General features: G+C 42.8%; 1 protein-coding gene across 1 annotated transcript; it reads left to right on the forward strand.

Moving 5' to 3' along the window:
• Positions 1–2,402: 2,402 nt before the first annotated feature.
• Positions 2,403–8,034, forward strand: LOC103192862 (5-hydroxytryptamine receptor 3C-like). The gene is made up of 9 exons (XM_007935918.1): positions 2,403–2,469; positions 3,770–3,936; positions 4,382–4,426; positions 4,905–5,014; positions 5,270–5,439; positions 6,235–6,395; positions 7,100–7,304; positions 7,456–7,671; positions 7,805–8,034. The coding sequence occupies exons 1-9, from the start codon at positions 2,403–2,405 to the stop codon at positions 8,032–8,034; spliced, it is 1,371 nt and encodes a 456-aa protein (XP_007934109.1).
• The last annotated feature ends 3,491 nt before the right edge of the window (positions 8,035–11,525 follow it).

Below are 11,525 nucleotides of genomic sequence, written 5' to 3' on the forward strand. Positions count from 1 at the left end.
CTTGACTGCTAACCAGAAGGCTGGTGGTTCAAACCCACCAGCCACTCCTCGGAAGGAAGATGGGGCAATCTACTTCCGTAGTGACACTGCCTCGGAAACCCAAGGAGGGGTTGCTATGACTCGAGTCCTACTCCACAGCACATAACAACAACAACAAAATATGATCAGGTAATACAGGGGTCAAATTGCCATCTCTCTAACTATTTACTTGACTTCATTTCTTTTTTTCTACATGATTCTATCCCATATATATCTATAGTTAGGATTTGAGGGAGAATCAAATAAAATCAGGTAGGTGGAACACTTGTCACAATGCCTGGCATGCGGGCAAGTTCTCAGTATGTTAGCCATCACCAGTAGCCGTAGCTGCAGTAGCAGCTGCAGCTGCAATAGAGCTTGAGGTTTCTGAATCCCAGAGTTGTAACTCTCACTCTCCAGGAAGGGTATGAATCAATATTTTATTGCCTCATTTCTCCTGCCTCCTTCTTCTTCATCTCTTGGCAGCTGAATCTATTTTTGAGTTCAAATTCTAGGATTTGGTCCACTCCAAGTTTTCAGCCAAACTTGGTAGAAACATGATATACATCAACTGTTTTCAGCCACCCTTTAGCAGGTCTTGAAGTTAACCTTTGCTTCCTAGATCCAAGATCTGATAGCTCTGCATACCTGCAGAACTTGCTTTACTCCCTTGAAAGTCCTTCACTCTTAACCAGAAGTGCCCAAAGGGTGAGTTCATGTGGCTAAACACACATGCTTTGGTTTAACATGCCAGGATGGGAACAATCAAAAGGTCAGCCTTCCTATTTGATTTCTGCTTGATTGTTCAGTTATAGTCGGTCATTTCCTCCTTTGAACCCACCTTGAATGAGAGCCCATTTTCCCAGAGGTCCTGTCCCCATAATCATTGATTTGTATTCCAATTAAAAGTGGAGGTCCTAGGATCTCATTTGCTATTGGTCCAATTTCCAAACGGTTATCTACTTTTTGGGTGGATCTTGGCCATGCTTGGCTTTCCAGATCTGTCCTGGATCATATTTGCATTTGCTCTGCTTTGAAGTACATTATTTGTAGGACAATCTGGCCACTTGGCATCCTAGTTTAGGACAGCATCTGTAGTCTCATCAGTTGCCCCAGCCCTATAGGCCAACACGCACCTCTTTGTGGTAGTCAGTACAGTATGTTGCCAGAGCCTAACTAACTTGCCTCCCAACTGAACCCTTTCAAGTCACGATAGAGAGCACTAAACCTTAAACAGATTTTCTAACAAACCCCCTTTGCCTTTCTCCTTCTCCCTTTCTCTAGTCTCTTTCTTCTTCTCTTTGTCTTCTTCCTTTCATTCTCTTCAACTTCTGCATCAGGCAGGCCAAGCTTCCAAAGAAAGAAATCACTTACAGAGCTGGTAGAGTTGAAGGACTAAAGATATGGCAAAAGCTCAAATGGAATATATTGCAACCCTCTCTCTTGTACTTTCCCACTTTTGGCCCCTAAGTCATTCCTGCCTTTCTCAGCACTTTCTGTTTAGGGCTGTCAGGACCTTCTATTCTGAACAAAGTTTCTTTTGTATTCTTGGTCTGACCCTTCACTTGTTCTACAAGAAAAAAATTTCCAATTTTCCTGGAAATGTAAGATAGTTACTGTAACAATGCTCTAATTCACTAATTTTGTTTGATTGTGCTTTTCCATAGAGATGTGATTAAAGACATAATACTGACACATGTTAGTAATATTGATATTTGCTGAAATTACTAGTTTGTGATAATTTGTAGTACAATAGCCAACACAAAGATCTTAAAAACAGTTCTGCTAGTGTAGTCTTATGATTTCTATTATTATGCAATCAGTGCATGGAATAAAAGAAGTGTAGAGAACATTGGTTTTGGGAGAAAGAATCAGAAAGAAAGAGAGACTAGAAAGAGCAAACCTAGGTAGGGGCTGTAATAGGTAATAGATTATGAAGGTATGAACCAAGCTTTATAATTTGGTCTTTTCAATAACCCTTAATATCAACCAAGACTATGAGATACTTCACTGTTCATAACCAAATAACCAAATATTGTCACTTTTCCAAATCTCCAGATTCCCTGGCCTTGAAAGAGCATAACCTTTATTTCCCCAGTTCATACTCTCTCATTAAGGGGATCAACACAAAGCTGCCAAATGAGATACTTTTCTCTTAGTCTTGGCCCAAATTTCTCCTTGCCTGGAGCCTGAAAAGCATACCTGGGCAGGGGGAGAGCAGGACACTCTCCTGTGAGCTCTGTGGCCACAGCTTCTCATTCATGAGTGGTCACCTGACAGGAGCAGTATTCAAAACCATGAACTAAGGTGTGGTACAAGCTCCTTTAAGCACAAGAGTTTGGGGGCTCCTGGTGAGTTCTCAGAGAAGCATGCAGAAGAGAAGGATGGAAGGGGGGTGGCCTCTTATGAGGAGTTTCTTCCTCTGCCTCACTGTCAGCCTTTTGCTTCAAGGTAAGATGGGGCAAGAACAGGGAAAGACCAGAGTGTGATTCTGAAGGACATCCAGGAACTTCCCTCTAGCACTTGGAGGGCATTAAATGTTAAATTAGTGTTAAATATTTCTTCCATAATATCTGTGTCTTGACCTCCTATTGGTGACAGAAAAATAGTTCACTAGTTAGTAACACATAACCCTTCTCTATTCCTGTCTGCATAGAAATCTACCAACTGTCCTTCCATTACACCACCTCTCCAATTCCATGTTGTCATTGACTTCCTATGTCACTTCAATCACACCCCTCATCCAACCCTCTCTGTCTCTTTTCCACTGATATGGTATCTGCAAGAGGAGTAGTCACTGATTTTAAACATACTCTGGAGGATTAAGGAAAATACCAAGAGAGTTTGGGAATCAGTCTGAGATAGAAATGGATGAGTGCTTAGCTTCTAAGAGGAAATGTTTGTTCCCTATCTGGGTACATACCTTAAATATTATGGATGTGAAATATCAGGATGGGAAAGAGGAGGCAGAGAAAAAGACCTGACAAAAATGGGGCAAAGAATTTGCTCAGATATCCCTGGCCGTGACCAAGAGATACGCCTGCTTAGGCCTTGCTGTGTGATTGGCATATGGTATATTTCATTGATATTGCGGCTTGTCCTGATGCTGAAAACAACTCCAAGATATCTGATGTCACTGAATGTGAGAAGAGCAAAATAAATGCACAGCACCAAGGTAAGCCCCCAGTCAGAATACCTACTACATGCTTCCCTTATCTACCGAATAGGCATGGACCTACCCACCCCCCAATAAATCAGTTCTTCCTTTCAATAGATGGACATCTCTGAGAATGAGAAAAGAAGTACATTGAAGCAGATTTCTTAGTGACCTAGACTACAAGTTTTAGGGCAGTGCTCAGTGGTGCTTGTGCTAGGTGGGCCCGAGATGTTTGTGATGGGTACACTAAAGGACTCCTTGAAGTGACTGTCATTGCACCAAAGCCAAGTTTGCATATAAATTTGGGCAGATTTTACATAAGGATCAAACAATGGAAGTGAGAAGAGAGTACTGACTCAGCTCACCACATCAATTCCTGGCATTTGCCTACCAGCCCAGCCCAGCCCATCCTCCCTGGCCCTGGCAGGAAGGATTTTGGCTTTGGAGAGTCTTGGTCCAGGAAGGAGGACTTACTTGCTTCTCCCAGTGCCCCCTGTTTTCTCTCTCTACAGAGCAGGCCCGAGCCTGGCACCCCTCTCACACAGGAAACACAGAGACCTTGATCCCATTTCACAGGCTTTCTTTTCTCTACAGGAAGAGGTGACAGTTTCACCATCAACTGCTCAGGGTTTGACCAGAATGGGGTGGATCCTGCTGCCTTCCAAGCAGTGTTTGATAGAAAGGCCTTCCGTCCAGTTATCAACTACAGCATCCCCACTCATGTCAACATCTCCTTCACCCTTTCTGCTATCCTAGAAGTGGTGAGATCTGGCCCCCTATCTTTCCATAGGCTTCTGATAGGCAACAAGGACCCTCTTCCCTGTCAAACCAACATGGCACTGGTCCATTGGTGAGCAGTGGGGTCCCTGAATGGATTTTATACAAGTTAGAGGTCCATCCTATAGGGTGGGAGACAGAAAGAAGAATGCTGCAGTATTATTGTTACAGGAAACATTTGTCCTTGAGTCCTTCCCTTTCTGGAATTTGGGGGGGGGGGAAGGAAAATTCAAAAAAGAAAAATTAAAAATTTTATTAATTAAAATCCGGATTGTCCTTAAACATGAGGAGAAGCAAGTAAGGAAAAGGCAGTCCAGCTTCTAGACTTATGTCTGGCACAATAAAGTAATGAGTGTGTATGAGAATGTGAGGTGGGCTTGGCCTAAATGTTGCTGCACTGATGATCCTTGATGACAATTTCTTTATCAGAATGCACAGCTCCAGCTGCTGACGTCATTCCTGTGGATGGATTTGGTAAGGCAGTCTCAGCTACCCTATTCCTACTTTCATTTATAATTTTAAGCTGCAGAAGTTAGAAGTAACTTAAAGGTTTTCTAGTCTAAACTTTCACAATATGCATAACTTTCCCTTTCTGGGACAAAACAACTCCATCTAGAACTGGACTGGCCCTGGGAACACAAAGCTCCCTAGGCAGCTAAGGAAGAAGTGGTGGTTGAAGAAATGGCCCAGGCCAAGTGGCTACAGGCCAAAATATTGGGTGTGTCTGGCCCCAAATGGTTTTAGGCCTTATTTAAGATCTGTCTGGGAAAAAACCCATGAAGAGGAACTTAACTGATGACACTTTGTTAGATAAAGAGGGGACGATAGCTGTGGTCATTAAACACACATGTGGGAGTGAGAGTCTCAGGATTTAAAGAAGAATGGAAAGAGCAAGACAGGCTGACTGGACAAACTCTACCATCACCTTTCTTTCTCACTGCCCTGGCTACAGGTGTGGGACAATCCATTCATCAACTGGAACCCAAAAGAGTGTGTTGACATCAATAAACTTACCATATCAGCTGAAAAACTGTGGCTCCCGGACATCTTCATCATGGAATCGTGCGTATCTGGGCTTGGGAACAGCATGAATTCCCATCTGCAAAGGACATCTCACTGTCAGTGCAGGGAACAGGGCTACCATAAGATTCAGACAGAGGCATGGTCAATTAATTGACTTCTACAAAACACTGAAAGTAGCAATACAAACAAGATAGAGTGACATTAGAATAAGAGCCAAAACAAGGAAAGCATAGTCAGACAAAAGCTAACTGAGACCCCCAACAACACCCACCTCTCCCTCCTTTTCACAAGCAGCATGGATGTGGATCAGACACCTCCAGGTCTCACTGTTTATGTCAACAGTGAAGGCCGAATTAAGTATGACAAGCCAATGAGGGTGACCAGCATCTGTAACCTGGACATCTTCTACTTCCCTTTTGACCAACAGAACTGTACCTTCACCTTCAGTTCTTTCCTCTACACTGGTGAGTGTGACACATTTAAGATTCAGGGGAAGATATTTAACTTGTATTATTAGAGAAGGTATTAGGTCACTGTTTCTCAATGTGGCTGCCCACTAAAGCTCTTTTAAAATACCCATAACTGTATATCATTCCCAGAGTCTAAAATCTACTTGTTCCAGAGTGGATCCCAGGCCTTGTCATTTTTCCTATCTCCCCAGTTGATGCTAATGTGCTCCCAGGGTTGAAAACTACAGCTTTAGATCTTGGTTAGCCCTTGTACCACATGAGGCCCACCTGACCCCAAGTTGCCGCACATCTCTATTTTTTCGCTCAAATCTTTTAACTTTAATAGCTAACAACCTTAAACCGGTAGATGAATGCAACTAATGCCACCAACTGTCCTGTGGCAACTTCAGATAAATTCATCATTACAACCAACATGTTTGTAATTATGAAAATGTTGAGCTATTCAAGTTTGATTCCACTAAAACAACTTCATACAACTGGAGAATTAAGAAGGAAAATAGGAATGACTCCAATAATAGTGACTCACATTTGAGTCATATTCCATATTCCCATAACAGCTTTGAGTCACTTGTTTTCACCAACAAAACAAAACAAATCAAATCAATGTTGTAACCCATACACATATGAATTGCTAGTCTTATAACCCACTTCTGAAAAAACCTGGATACCCTGCTTTAAAAGGAGAGAGGGGAAATTTTGTTGAAAAAACCCAGTGGAGGAGGAATCTAATGTTATGGGTGGGAGGCTTGGAAGCACCTCTTGACTGAACTGACTGGGTCTCCCTTGCAGTGGATAGCATGGTACTGGGCATGGACAAGGAAGTATGGGAGATAACAGACACATCTCGTAACATCATTCAGACCCAGGGGGAGTGGGAGCTCCTGGGCATCAACAAAGCCACGCCAAAGATGTTGGTGGGCAGCAACCTCTATGACCAGATCATGTTCTATGTGAGTCCAGGCGTCCCTGTTTGATTTCTGGTCCCAGCTGCTCTGTGATTTTCCTCTCTTCCTAAGATTGTTTAGACAGTAAAAACAAGCTCCGGGAGGTTTAGCATCAGCTTCCCAATCTACCTTCTATCAAAGTCAAAAAGCAAACCCATTGCCGTCAAGGCAATTCAACTCATGGCAACTCCAAGTGTTACAGAGTAGAACTGCTCCATAGGGTTTTCTTGGCTATAATCTTTACAGAATAATATTGTCAGGTCTTTCTTTCATGGAACCACTGGGTGGGATCAGACTGCTATTGTTTAGGTTAGTAGTAAAGAGTAAACCATTTGTGCCGTCTATGGACTTTACCCTCTACCCAAGCTTCCTTAAAGCAGGGTCCCTAGAGACACTCCTCACCTCAGAGGGAAGGGGCTGGGCTACTATAAGCACTAGTGCTCAAAATGAAGCATCTCCCATTTGATGGTGCCAAGGACTCTACTTCATCTATAATCGCACTGTGTTCCCAGCAGACTGCAAATAAAAATTCGACAACAAATAGGGAGACTTTAGTAGAAGGGCACTACTAAATACATGTGTTACCTAAAGAGACTGTCCCATTGCCACCCTTACAGCACATTAGCAAGAATCGGATAGTCAAATGTATAAGCTGAGCCCTTTGGTATCAGTTCATTTGCCACATTCTCCACTCTCTCTTCCCCAACCAGGTGGCCATCAGGCGTAGGCCCACTCTCTATGTCATAAACCTTCTGGTGCCCAGTGGCTTTCTGGTTGCCATCGACACCCTCAGCTTCTACCTTCCGGCAGAAAGTGGGAATCGTGCCCCATTCAAGATAACTCTCCTGCTGGGCTACAACGTCTTCTTGCTCATGATGAATGACTTACTTCCTGCCAGTGGCACCCCCCTCATCAGTATGACATTTCCCATTTTCTGGAGAAGCAAAGGACAGGGAGGGGGACTAGGAGAACCAACTGCTGCTCCACTTAAAGGGGAAAGGATGGGATTTGGGGAGAGAGATTCAAGAATCTACCCTGGTTTACTTATAATTTGCTATGTCCTCAGGTGTCTACTTTGCCCTGTGCCTGTCCCTGATGGTGGTCAGCCTGATGGAGACCATCTTCATCACCTACCTGCTGCAGCTGGCTACTAGTGAGCCCCCTCCCATGCCTCAGTGGCTCCACTCCCTGCTGCTGCACTGCACCAACCCAAGGAAATGCTGCTCCACTGCATCCCAAGAGGGAAATAAAGTCCTGGGCGTCACCCCAACCCAATTGCCTGGTAAGAGAAGTCAGAACTGCCCACATTCTCTCTTCCAACACCTCCACTCCTCTGCTTCTGCATCCCTCCCTGTCACCCTTAACCCCCAGGGTGACATTCCCAGCCAGTGAATAAGTCTCTATTCTCCCTACAGACCTGAAGGAGCCAGTGGAGTTGGTAGGGAAGATGCCCAGCTCTGGAGAGGCAGAGTTAAATGGGTGTCCTGAATCAACAAGGGCCCAGCAGGAGCATGAAGTCCAGAAGCAGCACCTCGTTGGTCTGTGGGTGCAGTTCAGCCACATGATGGACACCCTGCTCTTCCGCCTTTACCTGCTCTTCCTGGCCTCCTCCATCGTCACGGTCGTTGTCCTCTGGAACACCTAGGCAGGCTTCTCACTACAAACCGTAGCCTAAAGTTTCTCCTAATTTTAGGTACAGCCAGGCCCTTCCTAATCTTAGCCACCTATCCCTAGTGCCCTTACGCATTCCAAAAAAACTCCAACACAGCTCTACCAAGTAGATTCAGAATAGCCCAGGAAAATTTCCTGACTTCCCAAAAGCCAGAGTCCTCATTCCTGCACACTTAGTGTCTCTTAGGCTGCCCCTAAGTTCTGACTTCCTTATCAATGGAGAGCCAGGTTAGTAAAGCCTCTCCTTCATTGATTGCCCCAATAAATGACTCTCTAGGAAGCATTGGCTCCTCAGTATATTTTATTATAGATCCATAAACACCAGCGTGGACAGTCCTCTTGCAGAAACTTTGCTACTTTACCCTAAACAGGTGTAATCTGATTTGACGTCAAGTCTTTCAGACACTTTGAGAGTTTCAAAAGAAAAGGTCAAGTGCCATTTGCAGGATATTACTATAAAACATTTACAAATGTTCCCTTTATCAAACATTTCTCTTTCACTGTCCTTTGCTTCTCTCATTCCTGAAATTGCTCTTCAAACTAAATAATATATTGTGTTATTATTATTATTATTAAATTCTGATAGTTTCCTCTGATTTCACAACATCAATGGGCTGTCTACATACACATGCTTAGAGGAGGGCTAGGAAGACTAATTAAGGACCGCAGTTAAAGGGTTCTGCTTAAATAAATTGCTGTACAGCCACACAAAGGAATGTTATGTAGCCATTTAAAGTGTGGATAAAGATCTATGTTAATGCCGTGGACACAGATCCATGATATGTTGTTGTTAGGTGCCGGTTAGTCATTTCTGACTCATAGCAACCCCATGCACAGCAGAACGAGATACAGCCCGATCCTGCGCCAGCTCCATGATCCTTGCTATATTTGAGCCCATTGTTGCAGGCACCATGTCAATCCATCTCATTGAAGGCCCTTCCCCTCTTTCATGACCCTCCACCTTAGCAAGCATGACATCCAGGGAATGGTCCCTTCTAACAACATGACCAAAATAGGTGAGATGAAGTCTGGCCATTCTCCCTTCAAAGGAACATCTTGGCTGCACTTCCTCCAGGACAGATCTGTTAGTTCTTTTAGCAGTCCATGGTACTTTCAGCATTCTTTACCAACACCACAACTCAAAAGAATCAACTCTTCTTCAGCCTTCCTTTCATTGTCCAGCCTCACATGCTTATGAGGTGATTGAAAATATCATGGCTTGTGTCAGGCACACCTTAGTCCTCAAGGAGATATCCTTGCTCCTTAGCACTTGAAACAGTTCCTTCGTGGCCGACCTACCCAGTACTACATGTCGTCTAATGTCCTGACTGCTGCTTCCATTGGCGTCGATTGTAGAACTAAGCAATGTGAATTCTTTGACATCCTCAATCTTTTCTCCATTTATCATGATGCTGCTCATTGGTCCAGTTGTGAGGATTTTTGTTTTCTTTATATTGAGATGTAATCCATACTGCAGACTGTGTTCTTCAATCTTCATCAGTAAGTGCCTCAAGTCATCCTCACTTTCAGCAAGCAAAGTTGTATCATCAGCATATCTCAGGTTGTTAATGATTCTTCCTCCAATCCTAATGCCATGTTTTCCTTCATATAGTCCAGCTTCTTGGATTATTTGCTTAGCATGTAGAGTGAATAAGTACGGGGAAAGGTTACAGCTCTGATGCACTCCCTTCTTGATTTTAAACCATGTAGTATCCCCTTGTTCCATTTGAATGACAGCCTCCTGGTCGATGTACAGGTTCCTCATGAGTACAATCAAGTGTTCAGGAATTCCCATTCTTCTCAGTGTTATCCATAATTTATCATGATCCACACAATCAAATGCCTTTGCATAGTCAATAAAACACAAGTAAACATCTTTCTGGTATTCTTTGCCTTGAGCCAAGATCCATCTAACAACAGTTATGATATCCCTTGTTCCACATCCTCTTCTGAATCCAGTTTGCATCTCTGGAAGTTCTCTGTCAATATACTGCTGCAACCATTTTTGAATTATCTTCAGTAAGATCTTACTTGCATGCGATATTAATGATATTGTTTGATAATTTCCACATCCTGTGGGATCACCTTTCTTTGGCATGGTTACAAATATGGATCTTTTCCAGTCAGTTGCCTAGGTAGCTGTCTTCCAAATCTCTTGGCATAACCGAGTGAGTGCCTCCAGTGCAGCATCAGTTTGTTGAAATATCTCAATGGGTATTCCATCAATTCCTGGAGCCTTGTTCTTCGCCAATTCTTTCATTGCAGCTTCGACTTCCTCCTTCAATACCATTGGTTCTAGATCATATGCCACCTCCTGAAATGGATGAAGATCAACCAGTTCTTTTTGATACAGTGACTCTGTATATTCCTTCCATCTTCTTTTGATGTTTCCTGCATCATTCAATATTTTGCCCATAGAATCTTTCAATATTGCAACTTGAGGCTTAAATTTTTTCCTCAATTCTTTCAGCTTTAGAAATGCCGAGCATGTTCTTCCCTTTTGGTTTCCTCACTCCAGGTCTTTGCACATTTCATTATAGTAATTGACTTTGTCTGCTTGAGCTGCTCTTTGAAATCTTCAGTTCAGCTCTTTGATCTTGTAATTTCTTCCATTTGCTTTAGCTACTCTCCACTCAAGGGCAAGTTTCAGAGTCTCTTCTGTCATCCATTTTGGTCTTCTCTTCTTTTGTTGTCTTTTTAGTGACCTCTTGCTTTCTTCATGGATGATACTTTTGATGCCATCCCACAATTCATCTGGTTTCTGATCACTGGTGTTCAATGCATCAAATCTATTCTTTAGATGGTCTCTCAATTCAGGAGGGATATATTCGATATCATATTTTGGCTCTCATGGACTTGTTTTAATTGTCTTCACCTTCAAGTTGAATTTGTATATGAGTAGTTGATGGTCTGTTCCACAATCAACTCCTGGTCTGGTTTTGGCTGAAGATATCGAGCTTTTCCATAACCTCTTGCCACAGATATAATCAATCTGATTCCTGTGTGTTCCATTTGGTGAAGTCCATGTGTACAGCTGCCGTTTGTGTTGTTGAAAAAAGATATTTGCAATGAGTAAGTCATTGGTTTTGCAAAATTCTACCATGCGATTTCCAGCGTTATTTCTGTCAACAAGGCTAAATTTTCCAACTACTGGTGATTCTTCTTTGTTTCCAATTTTTGCATTCCAGTCACCAGTGATAAGTAACACATCCTGATTGCATGTTTGGTCAATTTCAGACTGAGAAGTTGATAAAAATCTTCAATTTCCTCATTTTGGCTTTGGTGTTTGGTGCATAAATTTGAATAATAGTCATATTAACGAGTCTTCCTTGTAGGTGTATGGATATTATCCTATCATTGACAGCATTGTACTTCAGGACAGATCTTGAAACATCCTTTGTAATGATGAATGCCACGCCATTCCTCTTCAAACTATAATTCTCAGCATAGTAGACCATATGGTTG

Source organism: Orycteropus afer, unplaced genomic scaffold (assembly GCF_000298275.1).
Source record: "Orycteropus afer afer isolate SDZICR_OR568_19922 unplaced genomic scaffold, OryAfe1.0 scaffold00032, whole genome shotgun sequence".
NCBI classification, from domain to species: domain Eukaryota; kingdom Metazoa; phylum Chordata; class Mammalia; order Tubulidentata; family Orycteropodidae; genus Orycteropus; species Orycteropus afer.